The following is a 19427-nucleotide window of genomic DNA, read 5'->3' on the forward strand; positions in this document are numbered from 1 at the left end:
TATGGGACTCAAAGCCTCGGACTTGTCGAGTCCCAGGAATGGACTCGTCGAGTCCCAGGAATGGACTCGTCGAGTCGGTCACGTCCACACTCTAATTCCTCGATTTCTGATGTACAACCTTTGATCAAAAGATAGATCCAAGCTTCTACAATCGATCTAGCACGTAAAGTTACGAACTTTACGTGCTTGCATGGGACTTTGAGCTCAAAAAGACATAAAACAAGCTCCTATGATGCATGGGACCTTTCATGGGTGCAAAAGCAACGCAAATCTGCCTAGTGACCCCTTTAATGACTTGATTTAGAAGCCCCAACCCCCAACCATGTTTGCAATCATGGTTGTTCATCAAAAATGGTTTATAAAAGCCCTAAATCTCCCAAAAGAGGGATCTAACAAATGAAAGAGCAAGGTTACAACTTTTTACCTTCAATGAACTGTAGAAGGTGCACAAACTCGGGTTCCTTTGGTCTCTACTTGCTTCCTCAAGATTTTCTCCTTCCTTTTTAAGACCACAAGCACCAAAATCCACCAACAAGGCTTAGATTGCTTCAATAACGGCTAGGGTTTCAATGAGAGGTGTTCTGGGAGCATAAGGGACGTTGTGGCCAACATAACATTGTTTAAATAGGGTGCAAACCCTTGGATTAGGGTTTTTGTCCAGACAGGATCTACTCGTCGAGTTCGGGACCCGACTTGTCGAGTCCATTGCTTAAACCCCGCGTCCCATCCCACTTCTACTCGGCGAGTTGGTCCTTCAACTCACCGAGTCCAAGGCCAAAAATGAAAAATACTTGGATAAAAATAAAAGAAATACGTACCAAGAACCAGGTGCTACAACTATTATGTTCTCGGGTACGAGTCTTTCACATACCAGAGTACTATAATGTGCCAAAAGTACTATCATGTACAAAGTCTTTTGACAATTTTGTGTGTCAGCTACGGGAGCGTACGGGAGTACTCTAGTAGTATATACCCATACTTTTATTTTGAGAGAGCTTGGGAGTCAGCGTTTCTTTTATGAGGTGATCGACCGAGCTTCATATGTTAGCGTTTTCTTTCATGAAGTAATTAAGGGAACTTCATGGACTGCCTAATAAAGTGTGTCGGTAATAGACCACTGCTAGGTATGTCTGGTGTTATATTGTTGGATAGGGTGCGTCTGGGGGTGAAATACCTCATGTATTCTGGCAACTACTAGGCAAAGTTCGATGCTGGATAGGGAGAGTCTGGGGGTATAATACCTCACGATATTCGGACCACGCCTATGCATTGTTATCTAGATAACTACCCCTGACTTAAAATGTCTTGTGGTTCTTTCTTTTACGAACGAAGGTTCGTGGTGAAACTTATTCCATTCCCCTCATTTGATGTCTTTATTGATCCTCGTTTGCTGCCAAGGAATTTCCGAAGTAGCTTCGTCAGTTTATGGTTCATATTGATTCCTTAGGCTAGATCTCGTAAGATCATTGTATAGGGTCAGTATGTGGGGATCGACGGGATGGGATATATTGTTTTAGAAATATGATTTATATGTGTTTATAATATTACTGGTTTTACAGGATCGAAATATACTTTATTATCACATTGTTTGAACTAAGAGCTTTTGTACTCTGTGTTCCTTAGATGATTGGGTTCACCAGGGATGTTCGAACTAAGTGTTCATTAGATATTTGAACTTAGTGTTCATCAGGGATATTTGAACTAAGTGTTCATTATGTTTTTGTGAACTAGGTGTTCATTGGGTAATATTGGAACTAAGTGTTCATTAGGTGTTCTTGAACTAGGTGTTCATTAATTATTGTGAACTGCGTGTTCACTAGAGGTAATCTAAGAACCTTGGCAGCACTAGACTTTGTTGCAGTTCCTTAGGGCAATCCTTAGGAATGAATGGAGAAGGGTAATCGGTTCTTAGGATAAATTTTTAAGAAATAAATGGAGATAATGGGGGTGGATAATTGGATTGATTGTTTGATAATTAAATATAATAATTATATTATTGTGGGCTGAAAACCCTATATGCTCACCAGGCTCCTAAGTCTGACCCTCTCAGTTTTCTTTATATTACAGGTTATGGTATGAGAGCATAAGTTGGCTGACATAATGAGAGATTTTGGATTATAGGCCAGTAGTTATGACCAACTGTTGTAAGGTCTATTTTTGTTCTGTTTATGCTTTTGGTCTGTATTGAACATGACATCCTGAGATTTTGTTATATAACGAAAATACATTTCTTTAAAGAAATGCTTTGATAAATTCTTATCATATTTTGTTTTGGGAACAAATTCCGCAACTGGTTTCTTAAAAACATTACTCTGATTTTAAAAACAAAGCATAAACAAATCGGTCTTTTCTTGCCGTGAAATTGGGGATGTCACATTATACTCATGAAATGAAACATGTCATAGAAGATATTCCACAAATTTGCCTCATCCAAAGAAGAATTATGAAAACGCAGTGAAAAATCAAGTAAGAAAGATGCATCAAGTATGAAGGGGTCTTCGGATAGCATGTCACAAGCGAGGGTGTTTACCCTACTTATGATTTGAATTATAAATTTTCACCAAAATACCCTATTCTATTTCTGTAAACAATTTTTGATTAAATTCAGTTTGCAATCATCTTTCTTTTAACTCGTACAACTTCCTGATATTCAAATAGTGAGTGTGATATGCTAGTGAATACCACTTGTTACAATATATATATATATATATATATATATATATATATATATATATATATATATATATATATATACTATCTTATAAAAGAAATCCTACTATTTCTAAAAATAGATTGAATATAATAATATTATTTTTTTTAAGACGTTCAAATCATTAAGCTAATAGTACAAGTAGTTATCAATAAAATAATATTAAATTTTAACCTGTGTTTTGAATCCTTATATTGGGTGAAGGCTTTATTATATCAGGTTTGTTCCTAAAAAGGTTTTTACTATGTTTCTTTAATGTGTTGGCTTTGCAGGTTCAAAGAACTCAACCAAGAGGGCCAGTTAGAGCATTGTATTATCATTAGTTTGTATATTTTGGCATCTTACTTTTGCAATAAAGAACGGTTAAACACAAGATTTGACATGATTAAGGTAGTTTGTATATTTTTCATCTTGTTTAGTCTAAAAATGAAACTTTTTTCATCATTGGTCCTTATAATATCAAGTTTCATCACATGGACTTCCTGATTACGGTGATTATTGTCCTTATTATAAGGTTCTATATAGATTTTGTTCAATATTTTAAGGTTTCGAGAACCTAAATCAATATGAATCCTTGAATTACATATCATCGTTGAAAATGTTTTAATTTGTGACCAAACTTGGTTTAAAATCACAATGAACAAGTTGACACCTGAGTATTTTGGCCTTCTCAAAGGCCTATTTATCGACTTTTGAATCATAACACCTGATATTCTAAAGGTTTATTTTTATAAACTATTATTTATATATTTTAGCATTTTACTTAGTAGGACATTAAATTAATAAATGAATTAAGGAAAACGAAAAAAAAAAAGAGGACGATAAACAGTACAAGTGGTTTGGGTATGTATAAATGGAAGTAATAACCATTTAGGGGGTGTTTGGCAAAAAAACTTATTGCTTATTAGTTTATTAGCTTATAAGTTAATAAGTAAGTGTAGGGTAACTTATGAAAAAATGACGTATTAGAGGTTCCCCACCGGAATAAGTTATTTTAATCTAAACACTTTTTTAACTTATAGTGACGTGGAACCTAATAAGTTATTTTAAAAAAAGCTTAGCCAAACACCCCCTTAATATGGTATGGTAATACTCTTGAAAAATAGATGTCATTTAATATTCATTTCTCGAAGTGAACGCAAAATGGTTTTAACTCTAAAGAGATCAAATTATTCGCCGCCCGCCACTTTGCGCGGGTAGACGGCTAGTATATATATATATATATATATATATATATATATATATATATATATATATATATATATATATATATATATATTCGGAAACTAGTTTCTAGGGACGATTAGCTTTTAAACCGAACAAGTTTCATTTTTGAATCGCTTTCGGATTTCAAACCATTTCAGATCATGAACCAGTTATTTTTGCCTAACTCTATTCATAATCATAGTCTAAATGCCAATTAAGCTTAACTGAAGGTATCTGAAGTTTTGGATGTCCGAATATATCCATTGAGATAGAGTAAAACCCACTAAAAAATAACTAAATAACATCTTAAATATAATTTTAACTTAATAGTATAATTAATACGTTAATTCTTTAATAGAGTAAAACACACTAAAATGAATTTATATGTTGCCACATAAAATAATTTATTTTAGTTGCATTATTTTTATCAAGATGAATGAATTTGATAGTTGCATTTTACTTATATCAAAATGAGTAAAAATGATAACAGTAATACGATTAATTACAGAACATAAAAAAATCAGAAACAAATTTCAATTTTAGTTATACATGCAATTATGTATTAAAGAAATATAGAAAGTTGTTTTAGCAATATATTTTTGGAAGACTTGTTTCAATTGACTTTGTAGCTCATCGCTTTTAACAAACAAGTAAATTTTGAATGACAAGGAAAAAAAATTAATTCAATGTTTTCATACATAAGCAATCCGGTCAAGATCATACAATTGGCAATTAACTTGATCAAATAATTGGCATGTAGTTATTTCTTGCAGTTGACCGAACAAAACCAAAATGAAAGTAAGATGCTAACATTAACAATTAACAGAAAGTACCTTGATATATTTTGTAATTAGCCGAAAGTATGAGATTAAAATAGGATGACATGTTATCAAGCATATGGACAAAGGACGAAAAATACATAGAATAGCAACATACTTTTCCTCGCTAACAATTTGTGAATATACATTATTTTTTACATGTTATAGCAACATACTTCAAACGCATTACCAATCACACAAACACCACACAAGTTTTTTTTTCCCATAAACACGCAACCAACACTCAACCACTCAAGATACAATATTACAATAAAAAACATCAAAGCTATGATATGCTAGTTCTTACAAATAGCCAAAAATTTTGAAAATGAAAGTTAGATGCTAAAATATACAATTACATGAAGGTGCTTTGCTATTTATTGTAATTATAATGCCAAAAAGTTAAAGTTAATAGAGTAAAATACCTTACAAAACTTGAAATAGAGTATTAACCAGCGGACTACACAATTTCCTTCACATAACCTTTCACTTGAAGTAAAGGCTTTTTTTTATCAGAACTTGGTTTTACCATGAAACGTCCTTACATGAGGCACCTACCAGAATGCAAGATAAACATAATCAGTTACCAAGTGAGTTTGTACTAAAAAAATAAAAAATAAAAATTCAAATAATAAACAATTAAAATAATAAACAAATTGGTGAGGTAAAGTGATTGTTCTTTTCCATAGATTCATTTAAGATTAACATTTCGATTAGGGAATGCTCACTTACGTCCTTTTTTCCTAATATGTTCATCATTCGCTCTCTTCCGTTCCTTTTTCAAGCAACGAAAATTATGAATTATTTACCTTCAATCATCGTATGGAGTAGGAGCACAGTGGTGCCGGAGAGAGAGAAATCTAACTTATGAGACGGAGATTACCAAGAACAATGTGGAAAAAAAACCCAGAGGAAACGTTGCCAATTTCCATTTTCAAAGGATTTTTTCATTGGATTATGGGATTCTTCCTTTGTGCAGCCTCTTAAGAGCGGGGGCTCATAATCAACAAGTTGAAAGATTTAAAAAAAAAAAAAAAAATCGGACATTTATTATAGTTTATCAATTCAGTGGTTTATATAAAGCTAATAAAAGGTTTGGAATGTAAACATATGTCAAAATAACGCTTTATTGATTTTTTGTAAGCTGTTATATGTTTTAACAATATATATCCGAAAATATAAGTAGTTATAGAAATATTTTAAATTACCCTTTTATTAATCTCTTGTCCGTATTTCGATACAACTTAGATAGCTACCATCAACGCATTGCTTAATATATGCATCTACAAGGAAAGGAATGCACAACTTCGGGTAAAAAATACCCGACAAACAATTATATTTAAGAAAAAACAACAAAATTTGTTAAAAGAATCTCACTTTGAGCTCGGGCTTAGGTTCACCTAATTACCTGCAGCACAATCTGTTCAACAAAAGAAAACGATTTCGAATTATTGGTTGTGGTGTCGGCTGAGATAGTGTTGGTGGAACTCTTTGGAATTTTCACAATAGAAAGAAGAAAACACTCATCTGAGCACCAACAAATCAGCACCTTCAATTAAACAAACCACCTTTCCCAAAATATTAAAAACTATAGGGACTAAACTTATAACTTACTACAAATTAAAAAACTATATGGCCAAAAATGTAATTTACGTATTTCCTGATAATTAAGAAGAAGATACAATTTGAACATACACCATGTTTAATAAAAAAAACAACGATGTTTGAATTTTAATAAATACATTCGATGGGTAAAATCGAAACGATGTTGATAACTTTTAAAGTTGTATTCAAAGTAATAAGTTATGATCGCACAACTGAACAATTCAAATGTTAAAAGAAATGTCCAACTAAATGATATTAATATATTTTTTTTCCATGGATTCATCGACAATTAATTGAAAATAACAATGTAGCTCAAGAATTTTATAAATAATTCAAATAAGATAAGATCCAGAGACGAAATTTGTGTCTTGAAAATATTTTCTTTGATTGAGACCTTTTGTTCCTATGATACAAACAAAATTCCAAGCAAGTCAAGTATTCTATTAAATGTGTAAAACAAGAAACTTACAAAAATAAACTCAAACCAACATAGATCCCTGAATCAAGTTTATAACTTCTCCGCATAAAACGCATTGTTTTAACTAAGATTTTGTTTGAAGGATACAAACAAATAGTCACAAAGCTCTAGTTGTTACATTGACATAGTAATTTCAACCAAACATGCACAAAATCCTTAAAAACAATTCGAGCACACGACAAAACTCCATTGTTATATATATTTAGCTTCCTTGAACACAATTTCTTCACACCAAACATGCCATCAACATACAAATATAGAATGAAGGTATCAAGAGTTACGATTCTCATTCTCTTTTCAATATTCATTACCTTGTTTATATCTTGCGTTGATGGTCAGTCTTGCAAGGCGAGTGGAAAGTTGAGAGGTAAAAAACCCCCTCATGGGACATGTGTGAATGATCCAGATTGTTGCAAAGAAGGCAAGTTTTACACCACTTACAAATGCTCACCCGTTGTTACTAAACATACAACAGCCACACTAACGATAAACAGTTTTCAAAAAGGAGGGGATGGTGGAGGACCATCTGCATGTGATGGTAAGTATCACTCAGATAATACGCTAATTGTTGCATTGTCCACTGGGTGGTATAACAACAGAAAAAGGTGTTCTAAGTTTATCAATATACACTATAATGGTAAGAGTGTAAAGGCTAAGGTGGTCGATGAGTGTGACTCCACTGTAGGGTGTGATGCTGAGCATGGATACCAACCACCATGTCCTAATAACATCGTGGATGCATCTAAAGCTGTTTGGAAAGCCCTCGGGGTGCCTAAGAGTGACTGGGGTGAGGCCAAAGTTACCTGGTCAGATGCTTGATGCCAATTCGATGATGAGATTAGGTCGCTTGAGTTTATGAGTTTATGAATAAATTTATAAACCTTCAGGGAGCCTAGACAATAAAAACAATAATCAAATCAGAACTTTTTATTTCAAATTACTGTTCAACTACTTGTTTTTTGCCAGATGTCTGAAGCACAGACTTTGCGTTATTTTCCTCTTGGGAAAATCGATAAATCCATGACTATATGTTTCTTTTCTTATTTCACTTTTCTTGTTCTATCAATATGGCCAAATTTTAACAAAACTATCCTTAATTATAATTTTGTTTAATGGTTAAAACTACAACAGAAAGGTAATCACAAAAATAAGAGGCAGTTTGGTTTGAGGTTCGTGTAGTATTGATTTTAGTTTTGACAGATAAACTGAATTATGAAGGCTTGGAATTTAAGGTTGCGTTTAGTTATGGAAAAAAATGGGCCATTTTTTGGAAAAAATTTCCAAAAAAATGAGGATTTTGAAAACATGTTTAGTTCGTCTATTTTTCTAAATTTTTCACGGAAAATAAATCTTTTATGTTTTCTAAAATTACAAAGAAGTTTAAAATTTTTGGAAAACCAACAATCATTGTTTTCCATATTTTTTTAATTTCATTTTTTTTCTAAAATATAAACATACACCCACTATCACTCCATCCATCCGAAACCCGCTTTTAAAAAATTCCTTCATTGAAATCTGAAACGTTCTTTACAGCTTAAGTTATTTAATATGAAAACGGTTATAGACTAATTGGAAACGTGAAAAAAAAACATAAGTTATTTAATCCGAAACAATTATTGGCTAATTTGAAACAAGTTTCGAGTTATTCATAGACATAGATTAATCGAAATTCGTAAACGATTACACTTCAAAAACTAGTTCGGATATAATGTTGTTTTTTATGATGTTTTGTTTGTTTATAATATTTAATGATGTAAATTAATATTTTTTGACGTAACACTATAATATATAGTTATGCAAAAATTTCATAGTAATTTATGGTTCAAACTACAAGTATATATTATTAAATTTAAATATTTTATAACAATTTTTACTCAACATAACACAAGAAAATAAAATTAAATTATAACACTAAAAAAATCTCAAACAGTGACAAAGTATGATTTAAAAAAAATGTTTGCTTTAGACTGATTTGTTTATTTTAAAATTTTATTTTTATTATAACATAAAATATAAATAAATAAATTGTATATTAGATTAGTCATAAAATTTAATAACTCATCTAATATAATAAAAAATATTTAGGATAAAAATATTGTTTATAACTAATCTATAAATCTATATTAAGAAAACAAATTTATTAATAATAAAGTAATAAGTTATAAATAAAATATATTTAGTTATGATTGATAGCCCAAATTGATTTGATTAATTACTAGGTTTATTTTTTTTCACGGAAAACAATATAATTAAAACCCTCAAAAGGGTTTTTTTTAGCACCAATTTAATACAGAGACCAATTATGAACAATTTTCAAAAATAATAATAAAAATCATTCAAACGGTCACAATTTTATTTTGTATGTTTTGATTTTTTTAAGATTTTTCGAGGTAAATTACGAAAATCTAGTTGGCTATGATTTTTCTTTTATTAATGTTTTTTGATTTTTACATGTGACTATCTGCAAATATTAGGTGGCATGCAAAAAAAATTATAGATTTTTGTTGGTTACCTTTTGTGATTGGGAGAATCCAAATGGTCGATGATTTGATGACCGATTAGTGTTAAACTATCAATAATGGACAAACGTCAGCTAGAAAGACCAAAGACACGGTTCATATCCATCGCAAAGAAGAATCATTAAAAATTGTCTGATTGTTAGATCAACGATAATGATCCGATGATTATACTCATGTAATGAAACATGTCAAAGAAGTGATTGCACCAAATTTGCCCCATCCAAAGAAGAATTATGAAAACGCGGTGAAAAATCAAGTAAGAAAGACGTGTCGGGTATGAAGGGGTCTTCAGATGGCGGGTATCAAGCAAGGGCGTTTACCATACTTATGATTTGAATCATAATTTTCACCAAAATGCCTTATTCTTATTCTATACACAAATTTTGATTAAATTCAGTTTGCAATAATCTTTCTTTTAACTTGTACGATTTCCTGATATACCAATGGGTACCACTTGTTACAGTGTGTATATATATATATATATATATATATATATATATATATATATATATATATATATATATATATATATATGTAACAGCCCGGAATCCAGGTTAGCTTTATAACCCTTCTATTTTGGAGAATTGGCTAGTTAGTCCCTTAAAGTGAAAGAAGTAATGGGTGAGTACGCTGGGCGTACTGGGGGTACGCCGCGCGTACTCGCGCGCTTAATTTGTACGCGGGTCATCCGGGTACGCTGGGCGTACCCAAGGTTACGCCGGGCGTAACCGGCCCATATGCAAAACCCTAATGTGTGGCCTTGCACTATAAAAGGAACATGTAGTCCTTTGCCCAAGCCACCATACACCCTTGAGAGAGCCCTTGAAGAGCTGAGATTCGTGCTTTAGCTTGTGTGTGAGTTTTTGAGCTTAAAGTTGTCTTTTCAAGGTGAAGAAGGAGAAGAAGGAGCCATTGTTGGAGCTAGAAGTTGAAGAACAAGTGTAGATCCGAGTTCTACAGTGGTTGGAGATCCTTCCTGAGGTAAAAAGCTCAAAGCTTTCCTTGTTCTTCATGAGTTTTGCTTTTTGGACCATTTTTAGGGTTTTTGGTTCAAAGTTGGAGACTTGTTGTGCAAAGAGTCTCCATAAGTTTAGATCTGACCTTTTCTAGTGTAATATATGTTGAGGAGTCATAAAAATCGAGTCTTGGACGTAGATCTTGTGGCATGCATGAGTTATAGTCTCATTATGGAAAGAGGAAAGGTGTTTTGAGCTCAAAGTGACCTTTACATCTATGCAAAGGCTTAAAGGCTTCAACTTTATGGATTAAGTCATGTTAGAAGGGTCAGATCTGAATTTTGGATGAAAGTCTTAACCGTTTAAGACCTAAATGAGTTGGATGAGGAAGCTGGGCATTACGCTGGGTGTAATCCTAGTACGCGCAGCGTAAGGGGCTGTGTACCCCGATTCTGTGAAGGCTCCGGGTACGCCCAACGTACACGTTTGGTACGCACAGCGTAACCCGGAGGGTTGACTTTTGTTGACTTTTAGGGTTTGGTCAACTTTAGTGTATTTGAGCCAAGTAAGGGGTAAAATGGTCTTTTACCTCTCCTGAGAGTGATTAGAGGAAATGGTCTAGCCTTGGGAATTATGTTGATGACAAGTGATTATTTCATATGATTAGGCGGAGGCTAGGTCTTATTTCCCCGAGTTCAAGATTCCCGAGTCACCGAGTTACACGAGGTGAGTCTTCTCACTATACGTTACCTAGAGTGGTATTATATGTTGACCAGAGGGTCTTATGTGTTATGTATGAGATTATGTGCTATGTGTTATATGTATGTTGTATGATGTTATAGACCGGACCGGAGGGTCCAACGATACCGACCGGGCTGGAGGGTCCAACGAGCTACGGGACTGGAGGGTCCCGCCGAGACACATCGAGCGGAGGGTCGTATTATAACATCGAGTGGTGTATGTGTTGTATGCGGTATTTTGGGGAACTCACTAAGCAATTATGTTTACAGTTGTTGTGTTATGTGTTTCAGGTACTAGCGAGGACTGTGGAAAAGCACTGGCGTGACCCGTACACACTAGAGAGGGGATTTGATTTTTGTGATCTTGGGATATGATATGATTTGATATCTATTGTTGGATACTTTTGAGAATATTTTCATATGAATTTGGTTGTTGAAAAATGAAAAATTTGTTTTAAAAATTTCGTTGTTACAAGTTGGTATCAGAGCCTTGGTTTGAGGGACTCAGATGCACCTTTGGGTGTATCTGAACTCAAACTGAGGATTTGAGAAATTTTCAACGATAAAAACTAAATTTTCTAAAAGAGCAAGGGGTTTTGAGACAACCAGAACAGAGCGGTGTGTACGGTCAGCCAGCGCCCGAACGACGAATCCCCAAAGTACCCTTACATTATGTGTTATGAGATATGTTATGTTATATTATGCATGCTAGAGTAGGCTAGGTATTCATATTAGGACTAGAGTGGCCTGATTTATGATGCCTTAGCCTAGGAGATTTTTGCTGCTGAGTTGCCTTGAGAGCGAGTAGGTAGCAGTTAGGAGCTCATGAGAGGTCTATCGGAGGGTAGCCAATGCATAGCAAGAGTAGAGTACTTGTGATCCAGGATCCAAGGAGGAGGACTTGGGGTGAATGCTGATGCGGTGTGGTCAGTAGTATAGGGCCCGTACTACCGAAGACACCGGATCAGTGGGCAGTCCAAGTAAGAATCCTTTGGACATCGGAGGACGAGTAAGGTTGCGTCATCGAGTGCGAGTATGCTCGATCGAGTCTCTGATATTTATATGTTGTATTTCAGAGGCGTCATGGTTGGGACTCGACACACACCTGAGAGCAGTGGTGTCAGCGACGAGGAGATCTGTCGATTGATTCACGAGGAGGTGGCTGTTGCCATCCGGGCTGAAATTCCAGAGATGTTTGGGGACATCAAGACCACTTTGATTGAGACCTTTGATGAGCGGTATGCAGAAGTGATTGAGGCTGCAGCTGCTGCAGCTACTGCTGCTGCTGTTGCTGCCAGACCTCAGGGAGGTGACTCGTTGTAGCTTCGGGAGTTCAACAACACAAAGCCACCAGAGTTCGATGGGATGCAGGACCCGATTGCTGCGATGAGATGGATCTCTGACATCGAGGGGTGTTTCTATACGTGTTCATGTCCAGAGCACTTGAGGGTACGGTTCGCTTTGAACCAGCTCCTCTTGGGAGCGAAGGATTGGTGGAAGTTCGTGACGGCGAGCTTCACTTTGGCGGAGATTTCTGAGGTGACCTGGGAGAGGTTCACCGCTATGTTCAGAGACAAGTATGTTCCCCCGATGGAGAGGGAACGGTTGATTCAGGAGTTCTTGACCCTCAAGCAGGGTACTGATTCTGTTGCTGTGATTACCAGGAAGTTTCATGAGAGGGTGATGTTTTGCCCTAAGCAGGTGTCTTCTGAGCAGGCTCGCATAAGCCGGTATCTGAGTGTTCTGAGGAGAGATATTTAGGAGTTCGTGGCGAACTCGACTTACCGGACATTTGCGGAGCTCCAGGCAAATGCCCGGAAGAGGGAGATTGAGTTGGAGACTCAGGCCTGGGAGGAGGCCGAGTCACAGAGGGTGGATTGGAGGCCGACTCAGTCTCAGCCGGCAGCCAAGCAGGCTAGACCCGCTGATTCGAGATCAGGGGGCGCGAAGGGCCGCACTTGTGGAAAGTGCAGCAAGAGTCACGAGGGGTCGTGTAGGGCTGGAGTATGCTACAAGTGCGGGAAGGAGGGGCATATCGCGAGGGATTGCCCCAAGGGATTTTCGGTTTGCTTTCATTGCAACCAGACCGGCCATCGGAAGGCCGAGTGACCTCAGCTACATCAGGGATCATCGCAGGGATCTGGGCCTGCTGCTAGGGCTACCGATGTTCGGCCAGTGAAGGCTGAGGCACCGAAGGCTCGTGGGAGAGCTTTCCAGTTGACTGTGGAGGAGGTCCGCGCGGCGCCCGATGTTGTAGCTGGTATGTATTATGTAATTATCTTTTATTTTAGTTGAGTTATGGTGCTTATATGATGATATGCGTAGGTACTTTTCTTGTGAGTTCTGTGGCTGCTTTGGTATTATTTGACTCGGGTGCGAGTCAGTCGTTTGTTTCCGTGGCATTTAGTCAGCACATTAGTATCCATCGAGAGGCGTTAGGTCGACCCCTGCGAGTTTCAATAGCTGATGAGCGAGCAGTGTATGCTACGGATGTGATTCGAGGATGTATCCTTGAGATCTTCGATGTGGAGTTCCCCATAAATCTGATTCCGATTGCGATGAGGGATGTGTGTGTTACAGTGGGCATGGATTGGTTGAGCCGATATGGAGCTATTATAGACTGCGAGCGTCAATTGGTGACGATACGAGACCCTAGTGGAGGAGTACTTACAGTGTTCGGTGAGGGAACCCGATGTGGGTCAGCATTTTGTTCGGCTGCCAGGGCAAGGCAGAGTTTGCAGCATGGCTGCAGTGGATTCGTAGCCTATGTGATGGACACACGAGTGGCCGCTTGGAGGCTAAGTTCGATTGATGAGGTTCCGATAGTGTGCGAGTTTCCGGATGTTTTTCCTGATGGGTTTTACGCATAAGAACATTCCTATGTGCTCATACAAACCCTAATGCTTGGATCTAGGTTTCTCTATTGAACATGCTTTGATTCCAAGACTTACAAACCCTAATCTAGCATACAAATAACAAAAACTAACATATAGAATCATATCTAGATGTTTACCTCTTCAAATGTTGGCTTAGATCTTCTTCTCTTCTTCTCTAGAGCTTAGAGTCACAAATGCAACTCCTCTAATGGTTCACAAACCCCACAAGCAAGAAGGTAATATGAGAGAGGGTGAGAGAAGCTAGAAATCGGCCTAGGGTTCTCTTAGAATCAAGTGGTAGGTGATTTCAATGCCCTAGGGTTCTTATTTATAGTTACAGGCTACTAGGGTTTCAGTCTAAACCCTAATGGACAGCTTAGCCACCAAGTAGCCCAAGGAACCTTATGGAATAAGGCCTTGGACGAAAATATGATGGGTACCCATCATAATTTCGTTCCCCCTTAAGTCCATTAGGTTTCCTTAACCCAAAACTCAACTATCATACATTTGACAATTTATACCCCTTTATTCAATTAATCTCTTTTGGTCACCAAATAAATTCCTAATTAATTTATGACCAATACTAATTAAATAAATATGATTTCTCCTTTAATATATTAATAAACCATAATATTCTCTCTTTCTCCTTAAATTACCTTGTCAAGTTGCTTTGGAGAAGGCAACCTAAAAGGACCATGCACAACCGGGTCAAGTACATACCAAATATAGTTACGGGCTTAGACACTATTCCAACAGTCTCCCACTTGGATAAGTCTAGTAACTATATCTCACATATGACTTCATAATCCGATTAGCAATCGTAGCTCTTATACTTCGCTGTCAACTCTGATCAACTTGTCCTTCAGATAAGGGATCTTATAATCCTCCGTTCTAGATATCATGCTGACAATGCTTATTGTCCAACATTTGTTCCTTGATTTTTGATTTGTTCGACATTGAATTTAGTTGAACACATCAACTTCATCCTGACCGGGCCCGGCACATAAGTCAAACCAAATCATCAAGTGGCCAAAGATATCACTCTTATTCTTATAGAATAAAAGGAACAGATCAACTTCGACTCATATGCATCTATTATTCACTAATTGAATCATGCACAACAATGTGTTTTATAACATCAAGTTACTGATGCGTTTACATATCATCAATGCATAACCAACCAACAAACAACAATCATATCTCTAAGTTTTAAGACTACATGATATTATTGCTTTGCGATCACTTAAGGCAAAACACCACGAAGTGATACCAGCAAACTCAGGTTTATTCCAATGCTCAAATCATATTCATAAACCTTTGTAGTAAACCTTTGCTATGCCCAAAACCTTTTAGACAATCTACAAACAATTCATGACAGTCTTCATTCATATCTACTTCCAAAATATGACTGACTGTGGACTGTTCGAATAATCCTATCATTCAGGAAGTCAAAACATGCAAAATGGAAACAATAGATAAATAACCAACACAAGATAGTAGCTTTACTCATAAATAACACAATTTTATTTATTCATCAAATGTCAAGTACAAACTATCTATTACACGTTTCCTATCTAATCCAAACTTATATCATCCTTCAGCCCAATGCTCCTAGCGTGCTGCAAGTGTTTGACCCTACCCAGTCCCTTTGTAAGGGGGTCTGCTGGGTTTTCTTCTTATGATACCCTCTTCACAACGAGGAGTCCCTCTTCTATCCGATGTCTGATAAAGTGATATTTTCTGTCGATATGTCGAGACCTACCATGATATCTCGGTTCCTTGGTTAAGGCAACCGCTCCTTCATTATCACAGAAAATTTCCATCGGCTCCTTTATGGATGGCGCAACTCCAAGGTCTCCAATTAAGTTCTTCAACCATATAGCCTCCTTCGACGCTTCGCTTGCCACAATGTACTCTAATTCGCACGTTGAATCAGCTACGGTTTCCTGCTTGGAACTTTTCCAAGTCACTGCTCCTCCATTCAGGGTAAAGACCCAGCCCGACTGCGATCGGAAATTATCCTGATCCGTCTGAAAACTAGCGTCACTGTACCCTCGTACCCTTAAGTCATCACTCCCACCGAGGACTAGACACCATTCCTTGGTCCTTCGCAGGTACTTAAGAATATTCTTAACTGCAATCTAATGGGCTTTACCAGGGTTTCCCTGATATCTACTGACCATGCTCAAAGCGAAGGCCACATCAGGGCGAGTACAAGTCATAGCATACATGATAGAGCCTACTGCGGAAGCGTAAGGTACTCGGCTCATATCAGCTATCTCTGCCTCTGTACTCGGGCTCTGAGTCCTACTCAGCTTGGTATTGCTTTGGATTGGCAACTCCCCCTTCTTGGAATTTTCCATACTAAACCGCTTCAGTACCTTATCCAAGTATGTATCCTGACTGAGTCCTATCAGTCTCTTTTCTCTATTTCTTACTATCCTTATTCCCAGAATATAAGCAGCCTCTCCGAGGTCTTTCATAGCGAAACATTTCCCAAGCCAGGCCTTGACCTCCTGCAAGGTTGGGACATCGTTTCCTATGAGCAGTATGTCATCGACATACAATACGAGGAAGCTTGTAATACTCCCACTGGCTTTGACATACACACAAGATTCATCTTCGCTTCGCAGAAAGCCAAACTCTTTAACCTTCTCGTCAAAACAAAGATTCCATCTGCGAGACGCTTGTTTCAATCCATAAATGGATTTCTCAAGCTTGCATACTCTATTTGGATGCTTTGCATCGACAAAACCATCTGGTTGATTCATGTAAACATCCTCAGCCAACTTTCTATTAAGGAAAGCGGTTTTTACGTCCATCTGCCATATTTCATAATCATGAAACGCAGCTATCGCAAGCATTACCCTAATAGACTTTATCTTCGCAACTGGCGAGAAGGTCTCATCATAGTCAACTCTGGGAGTTTGAGTAAAGCCCTTCGCAACCAATCGCGCTTTATAAGTATGCACCTTCCCATCCATGTCCGTCTTCTTCTTAAAGATCCACTTGAACCCGACTGTCTTGCGACCCGGTACATTATCAACCAAATTCCAAACTTGGTTGTCGTACATGGACTGAATCTCACTGTCCATTGCCTCTTTCCATTTCGCAGACTCCGGGCCTACCATGGCTTCCTTGTAGCCGCTAGGTTCGTCCAAATTTACTAGTGTACTATCACTAATAAATGTATCCCCTTCAGTAGTAATATGAAAGCCATAAAACTGGGGTGGAACACTAGCCCTAGTGGAACGTCGAAGAGGTAAGGACTCATCAACAGGTTCAACAGGAGTTTCCTCCTCAAGTTGAGTGCCAGTGTTAGAGGCTCCTTCATCGCTTTGATCTTGAATTTCTTCAAGTTCAATTTGCCTCCCACTATCTTCTTGGCTTATCAATTCCCTTTCATGGAAAACTCCTCTTCTAGCAACGAAGACAACATCGTCACTCGGTCTATAGAAAAGATAGCCAAAAGACTTCTGCGGATAGCCGATGAAATAACACTTCTCACTCCAAGGTTCAAGCTTGTCATGAGTCTCTCGTCTTACGAAAGTCTCACAACCCCAAACCTTAATGTGTGCCAACGAGGGAGCCTTCCCTGTCCACATCTCGTGAGGAGTCTTGGAAACCTTCTTGGTGGGAACTAAGTTAAGTATATAGGCGGCAGTCTCTAAGGCATACCCCCATAAAGCTATTGGTAACGAAGTCCGACTCATCATAGAACGAACCATGTCCAACAAGGTCCGATTACGTCTCTCAGCCACACCATTCAATTGTGTCATCCTCGGAGGCGTTAATTGCGAGACAATTCTGCATTCCTTTAGATAGTCGTGAAACTCAAGACTTAGGTACTCTCCTCCTCGGTCTAACCGAAGCATCTTGATTTTCCTGCCCAGTTGATTTTCCACTTCATTCTTAAACTCTTTGAACTTTTCAAAGGTTTCTGACTTTTGCTTGATTAAGTAGATATATCCATATCTGATATAATCATCTGTAAAAGTCACGTAGAAGCGACAAGCATCCCTTGTGGTGGATCTAAAGGGCCCACACACATCCGTGTGTATGAGATCCAATAAACCCTCACCCCTTTCACAAGTGCCAGTAAAGGGTGACTTGGTCATCTTCCCAAGTAAACAAGATACACACGTGTCATCGTCCCTAAGGTCGAATGACTCCAACACTCCATCCTTTTGGAGTTGGGCTATACGTTTCTTGTTGACATGGCCAAGGCAACAATGCCACAAGCATGCTTTGTCTAGACTAGTAGACGAGTCAATATTCAAAACATTATTTCCTAAATTATCAACAATCATTATAGATTCATAAATCCCATTACAAGGTAATGCATTGAAATAGAAGACACCATTCAAATAAACGTTAATAGAACCATTACTTTTATCAAAAGAATATCTGAAACCTTGTCTAAACAAACCGTGAAATGAAATAATGTTTCTTGCCATATCTGGAGAATAACAGCAATTGTTTAAATCTATCCCTAACCCATTACTCAACACTAAAGAATAAACACCGACTTTGGTCACAGGCGACGATCTTCTGTTTCCCATAATCAGGTTCGTCTTCCCATGTTCCACTTCCCTACTACTTTTTAGACCCTGCACATCAGAACAAATGTGGTAACCACACCCTGTATCAAGAACCCATGAAGTAGCAAATGATGAGTTATTAGATTTAATAGATTACATACCTGCAAAAGTGGGCTTAATCTTCCCATCTCTTATGTCTTGCAGATATTGTGGGCAGCTTTGCTTCCAGTGGCCCTTTTGGTGGCAATAGAAGCACTCTGCTTCTTTGGGATCGGAAGAGGGTTTAGCAGGGCCAGCTTTGGTCCCGCTTGAGGATGAACCATCTAGGGGCTTTCCCTTATGGTGGCTCTTACATGGAGCCTTCCTCTTTTTACCCTTTCCTTGACCTATTGCCATCACAGGAGCGGCCACAGCAGGGGACGGTGCAACGGATTTGTCCTTGAGGTTGCTCTCAGCAGTCCTCAAGAGTCCTTGGAGCTTGCTCAAGGAGACCTCCTCTTTGTTCATGTGGTAGGTCATCCTAAACTGGTTGTAGCAGGAGGGTAAGGAGTGGAGGATTATGTCGATAGCCAAATCCTCATCAAACTTAACATTAAGTTTGAGAAGACGATCAACATACCTCTGCATTTTCTGCAAATGAGAGGTTAGGGATTCTCCACTCCCCATCTTAGCGGTGATCATGTTAGTAAGGATCTCATAGCGCTCTTGTCTCACGCTCTGGTGATACCTGTCCAGCAAATCCTGATGCATTTCATACGGATACATGTCCTCATAGGACTTTTGGAGTTCGAGGTTCATGGTGGCCAGCATGATGCAATGAACTTTCGTAGCATCACGCTCGTGGGCCTCAAAGGCGGCCAACTCTTCAGGAGTAGCAACATCTGGGACGATCTTCTCAAGTTTTTCATCGAGGACATATTCTTTGTCCTCGTAGCGTGTGATCATGTGAATATACCTCATCCACTCGTTGAAGTTTGA

The 19427-nt window shown here is 37.7% G+C and overlaps 1 protein-coding gene across 1 annotated transcript; it reads left to right on the forward strand.

The window, feature by feature from the left end:
- Window positions 1-7078: 7078 nt before the first annotated feature.
- Window positions 7079-7755, forward strand: LOC128125872 (kiwellin-1-like). Its single transcript, XM_052764148.1, has one exon. The coding sequence runs from the start codon at window positions 7079-7081 to the stop codon at window positions 7634-7636; it is 558 nt and encodes a 185-aa protein (XP_052620108.1). The 3' UTR covers window positions 7637-7755.
- Window positions 7756-19427: the final 11672 nt, after the last annotated feature.

The sequence above is a fragment of the Lactuca sativa genome, chromosome 5 (genome assembly GCF_002870075.4).
Source record: "Lactuca sativa cultivar Salinas chromosome 5, Lsat_Salinas_v11, whole genome shotgun sequence".
In the NCBI taxonomy this organism is placed as follows: domain Eukaryota; kingdom Viridiplantae; phylum Streptophyta; class Magnoliopsida; order Asterales; family Asteraceae; genus Lactuca; species Lactuca sativa.